Raw genomic sequence first — 18,980 nt, 5'->3', positions numbered from 1 at the left:
ACAGCAAAGACGACATACCAGCACTGGTCAAAGGAACCATTCCTCAGGTCTGTCAGCTCCTTTCATTTTATACCTTAAAATACAGTTAATTTACACGTTACTTACACGTTACGTACACGTTAATTTACATGTTAATTTACATGTTAATTTACACGTTACTTACACGTTACTTACACGTTACTTACACGTTACTTACACGTTAATTTCCATGTTAATTTACCCGTTACTTACACGTTACTTACACGTTACTTACACGTTAGTTTACACGTTAATTTACCCGTGAATTTACACATTAATTTACATGTTAATTTACCCGTTACTTTACACGTTACTTATACGTTACTTACACGTTAATTTGCATGTTAATTTACATGTTAATTTACACTTTAATTACATGTTAATTTACACGTTAATTTTCCCGTTAATTTACCCGTGAATTTACACATTAATTTACATGTTAATTTACCCGTTACTTTACACGTTACTTATACGTTACTTACACGTTAATTTGCATGTTAATTTACATGTTAATTTACACTTTAATTACATGTTAATTTACACGTTAATTTTCCCGTTAATTTACCCGTGAATTTTCCCGTTAATGATGATGTAACGAAGGCATTTTAACGGGATTCTCAAGGATCATTAATGTGAACATTCACAGAGTTCAGGGTGGTAAAATGCTCAGAATAACATTACAGTTTAACCCTTAATGTGTTACTGAAAAGATCCTTTTTTTGATTATGGTGCAGATTCACAGCTTCATTAACGGATAAATGATGTGTCTGATGATCTATCAATGCATCACTGTTGAAGATGGAAAACCTAAATAACATGAATCAGTTAATTTATACCTTCAGTGAACCTTAATATTAAGATTAATATGAAAGCTGTTTCTTGTTTACAATCAGAAAACCAATAAAAATCCCTCAATATATTCGTCCATGAACGTTTCCATTAATTTGTCCAAAATCTGTAAACCTGTAAAATATCTGAATATAAATCTCTTTAATTAGCAGGTGAGAATATTTCAGTCTTAATATAAACCAACCTTAATATTAATTAACCTTAATAACACCTGAGACTCTTCATTAATGGATTTATCATGAAACCCTTCAGATCTACTTCGTCTGTTATCTCGAAGTTACAATAATGTGTTTTTAAGAGTTTAGAGTTTCCAGTTGAAAGACAGTTGAAAGGCTCTCTGGTTTAGATGAAGGTGTTTGTTGTGTTTTTTGGGGTAAATTAAGTGGATTTGAAGAGATTCTTGTTTGAACTTGTGTTTTTATTTTCAGGAGCGAGTGACCAAACTGTCTCCTAGAGAACACAGCGAGGAGGACCTGGCCCAGCTGTTCGAAGCCTCCATGAAGCTCTACTGAAGAAACTAAAACACTCTGATCATCAGGATTTAATATGAAACTAAAACACTCTGATCATCAGGATTTAATATGAAACTAAAACACTCTGATCATCAGGATTTAATATGAAACTAAACACTTGAATGTTTTTAATGCAGCTGAACTGATTTCAGGTCCGTCCTGTGTTGAGCTGCAGTTCCTCTAACAGCCACTAGATGGTGCTGCTTCTCTTCCTGACTCCTCACCTCATTGATCACATCCTCACTTTGTGATTTTTTTTATTTTCATACAAACATGAAATAAAAATCATGTTTACATGATGGTGTCGTCTGCTGTTTATTGAGTCTCAGCTCTGTTAAACTTCTTGTGAAGGTTCTTTATAGTTCAGATCTTTATTGTCCCACAAACACATGAAAAATAAACACAACATAAACACAACGCGGCAGCTGAAGATGTTACAGTTCCTGTTAACTTTCTCACAGTTCAGATAAATAAAGATGTTTGTTAAAAGTGTTGATTCTCACGTTTTTCACACAGAAGAAATTTCTCATATTGTTATTAGATGCTGTCTCGAATAGAATAAACATTATGAATGAAAACTTGAACCTGTTGCGTCTCTGAGCAGAAGACAGATGTCCTTAAAGACGTCCAACATGTTGTCTTCATAAATATTCTCTTTGGGGTTTTTTGGAACAGATGAGAACATGTCAGGACACCAACGTACAATTATAACGAGATTAAACCAGCAGTCAGGTGTCTGTAATCATTCCTCCTGTTCATACTGGATATTAAAGATCCTTCAAATGTGTTTTCAATGGAAGTGATGGAGGATAAAATCCACAGCGTGTCCACACAGTCATTTAAAGTCTGTGTGAAGCTTCTATTCAGCTTCAGCAGTCTGAGTTAGTCACATCAAGTGGATATCTGACACATTTACAGTCTTTTTAGCATCAAATTCCCTCTTTGTGTTTCCTCGGACAGTGTTTCCCTGTTGAGCTGCAGGTGGAAGTATAGTAACAAAAAGAGGAACTTTGGCACTAAAAAGACTGTAACGTTGAAAGATATCTACTTGATTTGACTCATTTGGACGCTGAAGCTTCATATTAGCTTCAGACTGTGGATTTTGTCCTCCATCACTTCCATTGTAAGGTCATTATGAAGGGATCTTCTAATGGTCAGTATGAACAGGAGGAATGATTACAGCAAGAAAACCAGCTTTAATGTTCATTTGATGACTGACTGTTGGTTTAAGACACATTAGAAGAACAGTGAACTCGTCCTTTAAGCATTACAAGACACCTGGATGACTATTTATTGCTGCTGTAAAGCTGTAAAAACAGAAGAGACAGAAACAAACTTCTTCCTCTTGACTCGTTTCAGTGACTCATCATCTTTTCCTGTTTTATATCTATATAATCTCCAACACCTGAAAAGTGACGATAATAAATTATAATTCACAAGGAAGAACAGCAAAGATCAGAGGAAACAACTTACATGATCAAAATAAATGTGATTCTCCTCGTTTCAATCAGCTGTTAATGATTTTATTATAAAAACACGTTTAAATAAGAAAACATCACGTCTGTTTCTTAACTCAATCTCAGTAGCAACAAATGTTTTGAGAAAACTTATATTTTAAATTATTTTAAAATAAATAAAGTCCAGATTCACGTCACTGATGCAGTGAAGTAAAACAAACGAGTCATTTCTGTCCAGAACTCACAGGCAGCTGTTTCAGTTCACTGATGGACACTTATAAAAGACTATATAACTAAGAGACTTCTAAGTTAAGTGTTTTTGACTGTTAAGATAAAGCACAATTAAATAGAAACCTGATCCTTGTAGGTAGAATGAGTAGTCCTCTTTAAGAAGGATTGTTAAACAAGTTTATTATATTTCCTTTACTTATTGTCTGTAACCTCTGGTGTACTGTTTCTGTGTTGTGTATGTGTGCTGTGTTGGGTCTGTTTTTGTTTGTTTTTTTTTTTGTCCTGTTTACTGACGCAGACTTTGTGTTTTCTGCTAATCGAGCGCTACAGCGGAGCAGAGGAGAGACGCTGAGGTAGCGATGTAACCGAACCTGCACGCTGCTGTTTGACATGTTTATTTTTTCTTCCCAAAAACAAATAATTTTTAAAATATTTGTATGAAACAAATATTTGTGAAAAACGCCACTATTTGTGCTTTGCTGAATAACATATTTGTAGCTAGTAGGTGATTTAATGTTCCCGTTTTCTCTAAGTGTTTATTACAAGTACCAAATATTCTAATAGAAGCATATTTGTCTCATTAATATTAATTGATGTTTTTTTTTTTTATTAATTCATTATTCAAGTGAAACAAGAGAGAACTGGATTTCAGAAAACTTGTTTTATAAGCTTTAAGGACTCAGTTTCAAAACAAAAAAGGCGTTATAAAAGATTTCTGCAGTGCGAGAGCATCTATCCAATCAGAAGCCTCGCAGGACGTGTGTGTGTGTGTGTGTGTGTGTGCGTGTGCGTGTGCGTTTCTGAGAAGAGCTTCTCGTTGTTTTAATCCGGTTTAATCTGATCCAGAAACAGCTGTTATATAAACCTGATCTGACCGTGTTTAACTGGTTTAACCCAGAGAGCAGCAAACGAGCTAAACACAGAAGGACCCTGAACGCACCGCAGCTCACAAAGCCACACACCTGAGCTCACCTGTTCACCTGCTCCATACACGAGTTCAATATGTCACAAACAAACTGAATAGAGACACATTAAAAACTGAACATTTGTGTTAAATTTATTTTTTGAGTCTTTTCAGTCATTAAGTTGATTAAACTGTGACACCTGAACTCAAGTTCACTGATTTAGTTTATTGTGTTTTTGTCAAAAAAACCCAAAAGATGTGAAAACAAACAGTCACCTTGTTGTTTTAAACACTTATTCAGTATAAACTGTAGATAACTCATCTGTTATTATGTTATATGTCACTTAAGTTTGACATTAAGTATGTTGAAGATTTGTGGTTTAAGTCTGTTTTTAACATGAACTGTACGGTGAACTCTGATTTATTTAGTAGTTGTTTTGTTTCCTGTTGATCAGTGTGCGCATCTGTCAACTAATAAAAAGCTGCAGGTTATTATTCTGACCTCTCATTCAGTTCAATATGTTTGAGCTCAAAAGTCTTCTGATTCCTCGCATGTTTTAAATGGAGAATAGAAACTTCTGTCCTCTAACAGGTGATGTAGAGTCAGTTTGTCCTGCTGCTCACTGAGATCTGGATCCAGAGGAAATGAAGTGCGTTAGTTTGACTGTTTAATCTCTGAAACTGAACCGCCCACTGAGTCAAAATGAATCTCAGTGTAAGCGGACAACAAAGTTGCATCGCATCTCTTCATATCGTATCGTACAGTACCGTATCGCATCACATCGCGTCACATCGCATCGTATTGCATCGCATCGTAACGTAACATAACGTAACATAACGTAACATAACTTAACGTACTGTATCGCATCACATCGCGTCACATCGCATCGTAACATAACATATCGTATCACATCGCATCATATCATAACGTAACGTAACGTAACGTAACGTAACGTATCGTATCGCATCGCAACATATCGTATCATATCGCATTGCATCGCAACATATCGTATCGCATCGTATCGCATCGTATGGTATCGTATCATATCGTATCATATTGCATCGCATCGCAACGCAACGCATCGCAACGCATCGCAACGTGTCGTATCACATCGTATCGTATCATATTGCATTGCAGTGCATCGCAGCGCATCACATCACAACGTATCGCATCGCATTGCAATGTGTCGTATCGTGTCGTATCATATCATATCGTAACGTTTCGTAACGTATCGTATCATGTTGTAACGTAACGTATCGTAACGTATCGTAACGTATCGTATCGTATCATATTGTATCGTAACATATCGTATCGTATTGTATCGTATCATATCGTATTGTATCGTAACGTATCGTATCGTATTGTATCGTATCATATCGTATCGTATCGTATCGTATTGTATCGTATCATATTGTATCGTAACGTATCGTGCATGTCCATCACTGAGGCTGATGCAATACACATCTTGATGCATTGCCAATGATCCAATACATTAAAAATACATATGGAACAACTACGAATGCGATACGATTCATCGCTATTGCAATGCAGTGTGATTTGACAGTTTGATTCAACGTGATACGACACGATTTGACACGGTGCAAAAGAGTAATGCTATATGCAATTAAAGAGAGTTTGATTTTATTTCTTAAGCATACAGCAAATCATAAATTACTAAAAAAAAGTGCCATTTTTACTTTACATACCAGTTTTTCTAGTACTGCAGTCAGCATCTCATTTCTGCTTCTTTTTTATCTCTAAAAAGCACTTGGACCTTTCACAAACAGCCTTTTCACATGTCCCTTATGGTGTAATGTTCTCTGTCTCCAGTTTACATGCATATGCTCCGTGACCCAAACATTTACTGTCAGAATAGTTTAATAATCCACCAACACGCAGAATAATAATGCTAAAACACAAGTTCCACCCAGAATGTTTTGGCAGTGCACCACTTAGCTGTAGCATGCTAGCACACTTCAGAAACAGTTTAGAGAGGAAGAATCAATCTAAATATCAAATTATTGGTCACATTTCTAAATAATAAAGACATAGGGCCTCTACTATTAATCATATATAAATAAACCAGATTTTACTGATGCAAAGATGTTAAAAATGATGCATTGTAGGTTCATCCCAAATCGTATCCTGTGCACTTTTTTATTCAGGGCAATCGCATCGTGAATATTTACTCTGGTGCACTAATGCGAACCGGTGAATCTTCCCATCCCTATGTTGCATTTTATTGTTTCATATTGTATCATATCATATTGTTTCGTATCACATTGCATTGCCACAATACAGAGCAATGTGATGGCTACAGCAACCTGTCAAAATCACCTTCAGTAGTGCTTTTAATGAGTCATTAATGTCCTGCAATAACTTGTATTTTCAGTTTTGTTTTCTTTATTATGATTGTTTTTAACTGAAGTGAGGTGTCTGAGCATATAAGAGCTGCAGACATATTATTATATCCTCCTGCTCAGAAACACCTGATGTCCTCAATGTGTGTGTGTGTGTGTGTGTGTGTGTGTGTGTGTGTGTGTGTGTGTGTGTGTTACAGAGACACACCTGCCGGTCAGGATTAGTGACAGCAGGTATTTAAGAGCAGAGTGTGTGTGTGTGTTACAGAGCAGCATGCAGCAGATCTACAGACAGAGCGATGAACATTTTGAGGTTTATACCACCGTCCTCTCCCCGCAAGGTGGGTCAACACACACACACACACACACACACACAGGATGTATCTGCAATCTATAATCTATCTAAATATTGATGATCAGATCAGTGGTTTCAGCTCCTCTGAACCGTCAACCCTCCTGTGTCGATGTTCAGACTGTGTTTCTGTTGTTACTTCAGTGTGCAGGTCGAGGACGAGGACGCGACATGCGGAGGCAGAAAAGGTAAAGTGAGAATCTGAAACTTCAAATTTTTCATCCACATGGATCTGAAAACCCTGATGTGCAAAACCCCATTAAATCTACAAAATTAAGGTTTTTTCAGGGTTTAAAATGCTTTAGAATAGCACAGTACATATCATCATTCAGATAGTTAACAGGTTTAACTGCATTGAAGGGAAACATTAATGAACGGAGATATATTTTTAGGGGGTAAAAATCCTTTACAATCACTTCATCACAAATTTCTTCATCTTAAAAAGTGAAGAAGGAAATGTTGAATTAACAGTGGAAAAGAAGCCATTTAAATTTTCTGCTGCTCTGATTAGCCTCTCTGACTGGCTTCTTCTCCATGGCAACAGCAGCTGAGGCTCATGGGAATGGTAGTATTTAGAGCCATTTACCAAAATTACATACAAAACACTAAACTAAACTCTAAAGAACTAGACTCTAAAGAAAGTGACGCACCTTAAAGAAAGTGACGCACCTTGTGGGGACTCTAAAGAAAGTGACGCACCTTAAAGAAAGTGACGCACCTTGTGGGGACTCTAAAAGAGCGTGACATACCTTAAAGAAAATGACACACCTTGTGGGGACTCTAAAGAGCGTGACATACCTTAAAGAAAATGACACACCTTGCGGGGACTCTAAAGAAAGTGACACACCTTAAAGAAGGTGACGCACCTTGTAGAGACTCTAAGGAAAGTAACGCGCTCTGTGGGGACTCTAAAGAAAGTGAAGCACCTTAAAGAAAGTGACGCACCTTGTGGGGACTCTACAGAAAGTGACGCACCTTAAAGAAAGTGACGCACCTTGTGGAGAATCTAAAGAAAGTAACACACCCTGTGAGGACTCTAAAGAAAGTAATGTGCCTTGCAGGGACTTTAAAGAAGGTGACACACCTTAAAGAAAGTGACGCACCTTGTGGAGACTGTTAAGAAAGTGACACACCTTGTGGGGACTCTATAGAAAGTGACGCACCTTGCTGGGACTCTATAGAAAGTAACGCGCCTTGTGGGGACTCTAAAGAAAGTGATGTGCCTTGTAGAGACTCTAAAGAAAGTAACGCGCTCTGTGGGGACTCTAAAGAAAGTGAAGCACCTTAAAGAAAATGACGCACCTTGTGGGGACTCTACAGAAAGTGACGCACCTTAAAGAAAGTGACGCACCTTGTGGGGACTCTACAGAAAGTGACGCACCTTAAAGAAAGTGATGTGCCTTGTAGAGACTCTAAAGAAAGTAACGCGCTCTGTGGGGACTCTAAAGAAAGTGAAGCACCTTAAAGAAAATGACGCACCTTGTGGGGACTCTACAGAAAGTGACGCACCTTAAAGAAAATGACGCACCTTGTGGGGACTCTACAGAAAGTGACGCACCTTAAAGAAAGTGACGCACCTTGTGGGGACTCTACAGAAAGTGACGCACCTTAAAGAAAGTGACGCACCTTGTGGGGACTCTACAGAAAGTGACGCACCTTAAAGAAAGTGACGCACCTTGTGGAGAATCTAAAGAAAGTAACACACCCTGTGAGGACTCTAAAGAAAGTAATGTGCCTTGCAGGGACTTTAAAGAAGGTGACACACCTTGTGGAGACTGTTAAGAAAGTGACACACCTTGTGGGGACTCTATAGAAAGTAACGCGCCTTGTGGGGACTCTAAAGGAAGTGACACACCTTAAAGAAAGTGACACACCTTGCGGGGACTCTAAAGTAAGCGACACACCTTGTGGGGACTCTAATGAAAGTAATGTGCCTTACGGGGACTCTAAAGAAAGTGATCCGCCTTGTGGGGACTCTAAAGAAAGTAATGTGCCTTGCAGGGACTCTAAAGAAAGCGACATACCTTAAAGAAAGTGACACACCTTAAAGAAAGTGACGCACCTTGTGGGGACTCTAAAAAGCGTGACATACCTTAAAGAAAATGACGCACCTTGTGGGGACTCTAAAAAGCGTGACATACCTTAAAGAAAATGACGCACCTTGTGGGGACTCTAAAGAAAGCGACAAACCTTAAAGAAAGTGACACACCTTGCGGGGACTCTAAAGAAAGCGACAAACCTTAAAGAAAGTGACGCACCTTGTGGGGACTCTAAAGAAAGCGACATACCTTAAAGAAAGTGACACACCTTGTGGGGACTCTAAAGAAAGCGACATACCTTAAAGAAAGTGACACACCTTGCGGGGACTCTAAAGAAAGCGACAAACCTTAAAGAAAGTGACACACCTTGCGGGGACTCTAAAGAAAGCGACAAACCTTAAAGAAAGTGACGCACCTTGTTGGGACTCTAAAGAAAGTGACGCACCTTAAAGAAAGTGACACACCTTGTGGGGACTCTAAAGAAAGTGACGCACCTTGCGGGGACTCTAAAGTAAGTGACACGCCTTGCGGGGACTCTAAAGAAAGTGGTGCACCTTGTGGGGACTCTACAGAAAGTGACACACTTTAAAGAAAGTGACACACCTTGTGGGGACTCTAAAGAAAGTAACGCGCCCTGTGGGGACTCTAAAGAAAGTGACGCACCTTGTGGGGACTTTAAAGTAAGTGACACACCGTGCGGGGACTCTAAAGAAAGTGGTGCACCTTGTGGGGACTCTACAGAAAGTGACACACTTTAAAGAAAGTGACACACCTTGTGGGGACTCTAAAGAAAGTAACGCGCCCTGTGGGGACTCTAAAGAAAATGATGCACCTTGTGGGGACTCTACAGAAAGTGATGCACCTTAAAGAAAGTGACGCACCTAAAAGAGAGTGACGCACCTTAAAGAAAGTGACGCACCTTGTGGGGACTGTAAAGAAAATAACCCTTGTCCAATCAACCCCCAAGAACAGTACCGTCTGACATGGTGGTCACACTGTGTAATTACAACCACCCAAAAAGCATTTTATACCATAGACTGTAAAAAATATGGACGTAGTCACTGTGATGTCACCCATTGGTGGACTGCAGTTTTGAGTTTAGTGATTTGACCATCGCCATGTTTGATTTTTGGAGCCAGAAGTCACCATATTTTGATGAGAGGGTGGAGCTGACCATAGCACTAGCTGCTAGCTTGGTTAGCACAGTGCAGTTATAATCTGTGGTTAACAGTGATAATGCTAATGCTAATGCTAATTTGCACTAGTGAAAAACAGACCTAAAACCATTAGAACAAAATTTTCTCATTGGAAAAACTGAACAGCCGACTCCTTAGAGGATCTTTTATCACAACCAAACACTAAACAAGACTTTTTTAGCTGAACAAAATGTTACAATTAAATTCCATGAACTGAAAACACACTGACATAGCAGCAACTACGCCTATACTCTGTGAATCTGGTTACACAGTGGTTATGTTATGTAGTCGACGTTGTAGTGGTAGACACTTACCAGTCACAATGTAGCCAAGCCCTAAAGCATACCCTGCTCTATCGTCTATTTTACTCTAAATGGGACTATAATTTACAAAATGGTCATCATGATATATTGGAGAAAACTTGAAACAAACGATTGAGACCATAAACTCGTTAGAAAAGTGTTTACTGAGGTAATAAATCAAGTGAGCAGTGGGGTAATTTTCTCATAGACTTCAATACAATCAGACTTCTTTTTGCAGCCAGTGGAGTCGCCCCCTGCTGGCCGTTAGAGAGAATGCAAGTTTAAGGCACTTCCGCCTTGGCTTCACTTTTCAGACCCAGAACTTCCTGCTTGTTTTATACACATTATCATTGCAAAATGAGCAGCTGTAAAACGAGGAATAAACGAGTGAAACAACTCATTTTATTATTGGAATTTGATCCATTCGGTCCGATAACATTTGGAAAGTCTAAAAGAGACACTTGATTACATTATTTTATCCCCATTTAAATGAGTGGAGAGCCAACAGGAAGTCAGTAGAAGTCTCTACTGAGCATGCTCAATGGGCCCAAAAATCAGGAAGCATGATATGTATCTAGTCTCCTAAATACATCCATGAGTCCAATAACAGAACAGCTGAAAGGAACGATGATGTAACTAATAACTGTACAGACTGAACCTTTAATTTAGTTTATTCATTGTGTGTGTGTGTGTGTGAGTGTGTGTGTGTGTGAGTGTGTGCAGTAATCAGTGTTACGTCAGTGTGACCTCTGACCTCTGTGAGCTGAACAGCAGCTATTTAAAACAGATTAAAGGTGACATGACACACTAATGAATGAAACGCACACACACATGCATGCACACACACACACACACACACACACACACACACAATCTTTGCAGCGTCCAGGTGACGCTCTGGTAAAGTTGGACGACTGAGAGACCATGAGGCTGAGGACACACACACATTTCAGTTTTATTTACAACAATTTAAACAGAAAACAACCAGAGAATCTCTAATTAAATTGTTTTTTCTTTATTAATTATCATAATATTTCTTTCTTTTTTTAACTTTATGGATTATCTGTGTGGTTTTGGAAGTTTTAAAGGATTCAAAATTCTTTTTTCTTTCAAATGAAAGAAATGCCTGGAAAGCTTTAATGTTATTTAGGTAGTTTTAAGGTTTTTCTATAACCCCTTAAAAAGCCCTTAAACCATGCAGATAATCTATTAAATCACTTTTTCCTGATTGCTATTTGGTGTTTTACTATTTTAAGAAATGTTTACTCCTTAAATACATTTCACTAACAAACATCCAATCGCATTTATCCATTAATCAACCCCTGAATTTGCACTTTAATTGATTTAAATGTATGTAGTTCAAGCTACAAGTTAAGGCTAACCTGTAATGCCCTTAATATATTCCAGTCTATTGATGTGTTAATGAGCTCTGACATATTTTCAGCTGCTAATCAATGAGATTTGAAGGGATTTCTATTCAGTATTCAGATATTTAGGTAGAGCAGGTCGTCCACTAATCGGAAGATCGGCGGTTCGATTCCCGGCTCGTCCAGTCCACATGTCGATGTGTCCTTGGGCAAGACACTTAACCCCGAATTGCTCCTGATGGCTGAACCATCAGTGTGTGAATGATTAGATTTCCACTGATGGGCAGGTTGGGACCTTGCATGGTAGCATCTGCACCATTCAGCGTATGAATGTGTGTGAACGGGTGAATGTGATTTGTAGTGTAAAAAGCGCGTTGAGTGGTCGGAAGACTAGAAAGGCGCTAAACAAGTACAGTCCATTTACCATTTACAAATGAAAGGACTGGAATATATTAAGAGCTTTTTAATAGGTAAAACCCCTTAAAATACAAAATAACATTACTGGTTACCCTTCATTTGTAGCTTAAAAATACACAAAATTTTCAATTAGGTACAAATTGAGGGGTTGATTAATTGATTAATGTGATTGGATGTTTGTAAGTGAAATAAGTTTAAGGAGTAAAAATTTTTTAAAATAGCAAAACACCAAACAGCAATCAGAATATTTTTACCTTCATAAAAAATGTAGTTTTTTAATCAATTATCTGCATAGTTTAAGGACTTTTTAAGGGATAAATGAAAAACGTTTAAACTACCTAAATAATGATATAATAAAAGTTTTCGAGGTATTTGAAACCATGCAGATAATCCATTAAAAACACTTAAAATATAAATATAATTAATTAACAACACATTTAAGGTGAACCACTGACTTTCATTAAAAATTAAGGTTTAAGAAATGAGGTACCTGTAATGATAATTTGTACATTTTCAAGTTTTTACCCCTTAAAAAGACAGAAAACCAAATAACCCAAATCTGAGTAAACCTGTTAAATATTTGAACACTGAATCAATCAATCAATCAATCAATCAAATCTCATTATTAGCAGCTGAAAATATTTCAGCCCTGATGTGACCTTAATAACACTTTAAACAGTAATGTGTTGAAGGGAAACTCATGAACTCATCTGATTATTCTTGACGTATTAACTAAGGGTATTTTTAAGGGTTTTTCATTGTTAGTGTTGGTAATATCAGCAGCTCTGGACTCTGATTGGCAGGTGATGGTAGCGGCGGTGATCCCTTACCGGTCCCGCTGGCCGAAGGAGCTGGACCTGAACCAGGGAGACCTGATCCAGGTCCTGTTTAAGGAGGACGAGGCCTGGTGGTTCGGACGCTTGATGAACGGAAACAAGGGTTACTTCCCTGCAGCCTGCGTGGAGCCGGTCCAGGTAACAACGCTCACCTGGTTTACTGAGAGACTGGAACCAGGATTTAACCCAAACACAACAAATCACATCATTAGTACATTAATTTAAAAAACTAAAACCCTCAAACACACCTTAATTTCATCCAATCACCTTAAAGCCCTTAATTAACAAATGAAATAGACATGAGGGTTTCATGACTTTTCTTAATTTCCACATTAACTGTAAACATTTGATGTTTTAACAGATTTATCTGGGACAAATGAATAGATTAATATATTGAAATATATTAAAGGCTTTTTAAAGGGTCTTCTATGTGAATTAAGGGGTTTTCAAAGGGTATAAAACTATAAATATAACTACAAACATAAAAAGTAACCTGTAATTTATACTGTAAAACAGACATATATTTGTAATTTGGATGGAAATTCAGTCCAAATCTGTGGTTAATTGATGGTTTTCATGTTTTGGGGTCATTTTTAAGGGATTTTTATCCCTTGAACCTTTTAGATAATCCATTCAGATAATCAATTATATTTTTAGCATCATATTTTAATTACTGATATTTTAAGGTTAAGGTGTTTTTACTGCTTTATTTGGGACACATTAATGGAAACATTAATAAATTGGAATATATTAAAGGCTTTTTTATGGGTCTTCTTCATGTGTAACACCTTGAAATTTCCTTAAAATGTACAAAACCACTGTACAATTTTTACCCGAAATGAATATAGATTTATTAAATTAAGGTGCAAATTCAGGGTTCACCTCAGGTTTGGAGTTCATGAAGTGATACATTAATGGACTGGATTAAGTTAAGGGTTTAAATGGATTATCTGCATGGATTAAAGGCTTTTTTGGGGAGTAGAAACCCGTTCAAATGTAAGTCATCATGTAATTTGTACCTTAAAACAGCCTCAATTGTTCCAAATAAAGAGTTAACAGGTTAACAGGTTAAAGTGAGTACTTCTGTCACTGCTGGTTAAACATTGTAAAGTCACGAAACTGTTAAACTGTTTCAGTAGAGTTGAGAGTGAAGTTTCTCTTTAATTCAAACGTTTAGTGATGTTTGATAGTTTAACAAGAGGAAAGTAAGTGAAGGTTTTTATTGTACTATCAGCTGTTTCTCTTCTTCTTCTCTGGTCGCACTGAAGGTTGTTTTTGTTTGTGCTGAAAATAGCTGAACAGAAATAAACTCAGCAGCTGATTGGCTGGCAGCCAGCATTGATGTAACGCTGTCTTTGTGCTGCAGGGCGGTGATTCGTCCAGAGCCACGCCCACGCTGATGAGGAGGGGCTCCGTCCCGGTCGCCGTGACGACAGCAGCCTCCCCATGTGGCTGCACCAGGTAACTACAGCAACAACACTCCAATATTAAAACCAAAAAAATAATCAATGTGAAGCTACTTTATTCTTCCACTCCACTACATTTCAGAGGGAAATATTGTACTTTCTACTCCACTACATTCATTTGACAGCTTTAGTTACTTTTCAGATGAAGATTTGACACAATGGATAATATAACAAGCTTTTAAAATACAACACATTGTTAAAGATGAAACCAGTGGTTTCCAACCTTTTTGTCTTTTGACGTCTTACAAAAAGCAGTGTGTAGTCGGGGTCACATTTCACATGTCTATGAGTTGTTAACAGCTCCACCAAATAGTGATTTTTCCCTCTAAACTTCTCACATGCTTTCATTTCAATAAATGTTCAAATGATCCAATATTTCAGCAAAAATCAAAGATTAGAGAAAAAGTCCAAAAACTGAAAACAGATTTGTGTATCAGAACTTTGTTTTTTCTTCTTTCCTCTCCCATTAATCATCTCACCACCCCTCAGATTTATCTGCTGACCCTTTGGAGGGGCCCGACCCCTAGGTTGGGAACCACTGGACTAAACTAGCTAACTGTATATAAAGTAGTGTAAACTAGCTCCACCTCCAGCAGCTACAACAGTAACATGCTGCTCTAACACTGATGCTTCACTATTAATAATCTAATGATGTCATAACCAACTAATGACTTACAGCAGTTTGACACTATTTACCAACATGAATGACACGATGCATTCTTATTATCTTATTATCATGTTGTCTTTTAATCAACCTAAAATCATGACTTGACTAAACCTGCAGACAAACTGAGTTGAGGCGCTTTAACCTCCACTAATCCCTGGTTAGCAGGATGATGGCGCCCTCTGCTGTCCTGCTTCAGTTTTCAGATTTCAGTTGTTGACCTGCTGTGATTTTCACTGCAGGAAGAAAACTGACACAATATCTGTGGTTTCATGTTTGTCAGGACTCAACACAACCTTTATCAACTAAATGTTTGTTAAAGCAACAAGTGATAGAAAACTCTGCTCTTTCCTCTGTGACAAAGCTGCTTTAGTGAAGAAAGCTGAAAGTTCAGAGACTGACTGACAAACGTTTGTCTGCTCTGAACATGAACTCTGGACTTTGTGGTGTTTCAGGAGGAAAACTGCCTCAAATAAACTCTCATTTTAGTTTCACATTTTCTCCAGAAGCTTTGAATGAGATCCTGAGATGAAGACAGAAGAAAATACTTTGCTCACTGTTGAAAAAACATCTTTATTGATTATGTAAAGCTTCAGATTGTTCACACATCCAATCAGTAAAGTCTGTTAAATGACTCTTGTTCAATGATTTCATGTTCAGATTCACTTCATCCACACAATCAGTTAGTTTAACCCAGAATGTCAGCTATGTACAAGGACATAATGAATGATTATTATATATGTGCACAGATTGGATTACTGTGAATTAAAACTGTGTTTCCACGTTTACGGTGAAGTCTCAGTTAAAATCTGCTCACCTTTTTAAAACGTTTTTGTATTTAGCTGTAAAATACTTGTTGGCAGGTCAGAGTTTGGTGATGGCTCCATATTTCTCTAACTCTTCCTTAAAATCAGATCAATTTCTATTAATTGGTTATAAAACTGACTGACAACAGGAAGTTGTTACACTAAATTGTGATAAAATAGTTTAATGACTGTATTATAATTTTCTCACATATTTAATAAACTTTCTTGAGGCATTTTTGACAACAACATTGTCATTCCTTACATGTCTGGAGTATCTGAAAAACTGAGGAGGATTCCCAACAAACACCACATTCCTGTGTTTTTCAAACCCAGCAACACACTAAGACAGAGACTGGTTTACCCTAAAGACTGCACACCCAAACACAAGAAAGGCAATCTAGTGTATGTGTCCAATGCAGTGAGAAGCACAGACTTAGAAACTAAACAACCATTAATCAAACACATGGCTCAACACAGGAGGGCTGATTCCTCTGGTCAAGACTCAGCAGTTTACACCTGAAAGATAAGAGACACTCTTTTGAGGAAAACAATGTGCATATTCTGGAGAGGACAGATGGTTTGAAAGAGAAATGACGGAGGCATCGACGTCAAAGTAGGGAAACCATCTCTCAACAGCAGAGGAGGTCTACAACACCACCTCTCCCCCACCTACAATGCTGTTCCTTCATCCCTTCCAAGGAGACTTAACAACCATTCACACCTGGCCCCATGACAACTCCAACGACTGTTGTTTACACCTGGCCTGAGGAGACTCCAACACCTCTATTGACTGTCGTTACAACAGCCAGGAGCACTAACGAACCACGTGGTAATATAGGTTTCTGCAGTTAATGGAGGCTGACAGCTCTTATACTACATTACATATTGGTTACACCCATCTTCTATCTGTAGATCGGAAGGGGAGGGAACAATGAAATGCACAGATTGGATCTTGTTGTGTTTGAAAGAACAGGGATGGTTGTCAGGTTTGGCCACATTCCAGGATGAGGAGCAGTACTGTGAATTAAAATTGTGTTTCCTCGTTTACGGTGAAGTCTCAGTTAAAACCTGCTCACCATTTTAAAACGTTTTTGTATTTAGCTGTAAAATACTTGTTGGCAGGTCAGAGTTTGGTGATGGCTCCATATTTCTCTAACTCTTCTTTAAAATCAGATCAATTTGTAATTTTTGGTTAAAGAACTGACTGAAAACAGGAAGTTACAATCATTCACGTTTGGCCTCATGTGACAACTGCAACGACTGTTGTTTACACCTGGCCTCAGGTCACTCCAACAACTCTAATGACTGTTGTTACAACAGCCAGGAGCACTAATGAACCAAGTGGTATCGATTGACCCTGATAACGATGCCACAGAGGTTAAATACCTGGGACTCCCCGCCAGTCAGTTAGATATACAACAGCATCTGAAAAAAAAGAAAAACAAAGCAGTGGGGGAAGACAATGTTGATACCATATAAATAAAACAAGCACCAGTCGCTTACCTTCAGCACCTTGCACAGTTCTTCTCCACCCTCCTCGTAACTGGTCATTTCCCCTCACCATAGAAGGCTGCAGTTGTTACTATGATCCACGAACCAGACCTGCACAATGCCACAAGCTACCGCCCCATTAGCCTTCTCAGTCACATAGAAAAACTGTTTGAAAGAGTTTATTTTTGATAAACAAATTAATTCTGTTGTCGAAGGTTGTTATTTCCACCTACGAAACATTGCCAAATTGAAACCACTCCTCTCATTCAACGACTTGAAGACTGTCACAACCGCTCTGATTTCCTCCCGTCTGGACTACTGCGATGCCCTTTATTTGGCTGTTAGCCAGTCATCCCTGTCTCGCTTGCAACTAGTGCAGAATGCTGCTGCTCGGCTAATGCCTGGCTCAGGGAAGAGAGACAGCATCACACTTATACTGGCCTCCCTGCACTGGTTACCAGTCAAGTATAGGACTGAGTTTAAGGTACTTTTTTTTTATTTTTTCAAGGCTCTACATGGCATGGCGCCCCAGTACATCTCGGAGCTCATCTGCCCCCTTCACAACACCAGATCTCTTAGATCCTCTGGCCAACTGTTGCTCGCTGTCCCTCGATCGCAGCTGAGGGGTGACCGTGCATTTGATGTAGCTGCCCCAAAACTTTGGAACAGCTTACCTCTTGGAATTAAGTGTTCCCCTTCCCTAGACACTTTTAAGGCCAAACTAAAGACTCACTTGTTCGCTAAAACCCAGTGTTCTACTATTATTTGTTTTCTATTTGTTCTTGTTTCTTGTTTGCTGTTACCCTGTCGTGTTGTTTTAATTTATTCTTGATATCTTATTGTACAGCACTTTGGTCAACTGTGGTTGTTTTTAAATGTGCTTTATAAATAAATTTGATTTGATTTGAAGAGTGCTCATCTCAGGCCTCACCAACCACAGAGAATCAATGGGAATTCACCAAACTGGTTTCAGGAAAGGGAGAGTCACCACAGACAACATCCTTCAATTATCAGACGATAGTCATAGAAACTTCAACAAAAAAGAAATAAAACTGGCAGTGTTCTTTTACATCGAAAAAGCTTTTGACAAGATATTCAACTACTTTATATACAGTTAGCTAGTTTAGTCCAGTGGTTCCCAACCTAGGGGTCGGGCCCCTCCAAAGGGTCAGCAGATAAATCTGAGGGGTGGTGAGATGATTAATGGGAGAGGAAAGAAGAAAAAACAAAGTTCTGATACACAAATCTGTTTTCAGTTTTTGGACTTTTTCTCTAATCTTTGATTTTTGCTGAAATATTGGATCATTTGAACATTTATTGAAATGAAAGCATGTGAGAAGTTTAGAGGGAAAAATCACTATTTGGTGGAGCTGTTAACAACTCATAGACATGTGAAATGTGACCCCGACTACACACTGCTTTTTGTAAGACGTCAAAAGACAAAAAGGTTGGAAACCACTGGTTTCATCTTTAACAATGTGTTGTATTTTAAAAGCTTGTTATATTATCCATTGTGTCAAATCTTCATCTGAAAAGTAACTAAAGCTGTCAAATAAATGTAGAAAGTACAATATTTCCCTCTGAAATGTAGAAAGTAGCATCACATGGAAATACTCAAGTAAAGTACAAGTACCTCAAACTGTACTTAAATACAGAACTTGAGTTTCTTTTGTCTTTGACTATGTGGAGGAGTGGGTTATGGTGTTCTATGT

General features: G+C 38.2%; 2 protein-coding genes across 6 annotated transcripts in view; both read left to right on the top strand.

Moving 5' to 3' along the window:
* The window catches only part of adhfe1 (alcohol dehydrogenase iron containing 1), an 11,981-nt gene extending 10,305 nt beyond the window's left edge, over positions 1–1,676 (top strand). Inside the window, exons 13-15 of one of the 2 annotated variants that reach the window (XM_042428113.1) lie at positions 1–47; positions 1,296–1,405; positions 1,441–1,676. The exon at positions 1–47 is cut by the window's left edge and continues 111 nt beyond it. In XM_042428113.1, the coding sequence (XP_042284047.1) occupies positions 1–47; positions 1,296–1,379 (131 nt within the window). In that variant the 3' untranslated portion in view covers positions 1,380–1,405; positions 1,441–1,676. Of the gene's footprint in view, positions 48–1,295 lie in introns of both variants that reach the window. The other variant, XM_042428112.1, reaches the window with a different exon arrangement.
* A 2,500-nt stretch (positions 1,677–4,176) lies between these two features.
* The window catches only part of si:dkey-97a13.12, a 16,049-nt gene continuing 1,245 nt past the window's right edge, over positions 4,177–18,980 (top strand). Inside the window, exons 1-5 of one of the 4 annotated variants that reach the window (XM_042428117.1) lie at positions 4,177–4,563; positions 6,606–6,673; positions 6,829–6,872; positions 12,809–12,979; positions 14,208–14,302. In XM_042428117.1, coding sequence (XP_042284051.1) covers positions 6,607–6,673; positions 6,829–6,872; positions 12,809–12,979; positions 14,208–14,302 — 377 coding nt within the window. In that variant the 5' untranslated portion in view covers positions 4,177–4,563; position 6,606. The other 3 variants (XM_042428115.1, XM_042428114.1, XM_042428116.1) reach the window with 3 other exon arrangements.

This window comes from Thunnus maccoyii, chromosome 12, assembly GCF_910596095.1.
Source record: "Thunnus maccoyii chromosome 12, fThuMac1.1, whole genome shotgun sequence".
In the NCBI taxonomy this organism is placed as follows: domain Eukaryota; kingdom Metazoa; phylum Chordata; class Actinopteri; order Scombriformes; family Scombridae; genus Thunnus; species Thunnus maccoyii.
This window is presented reverse-complemented; position numbering and strand designations above follow the sequence as displayed.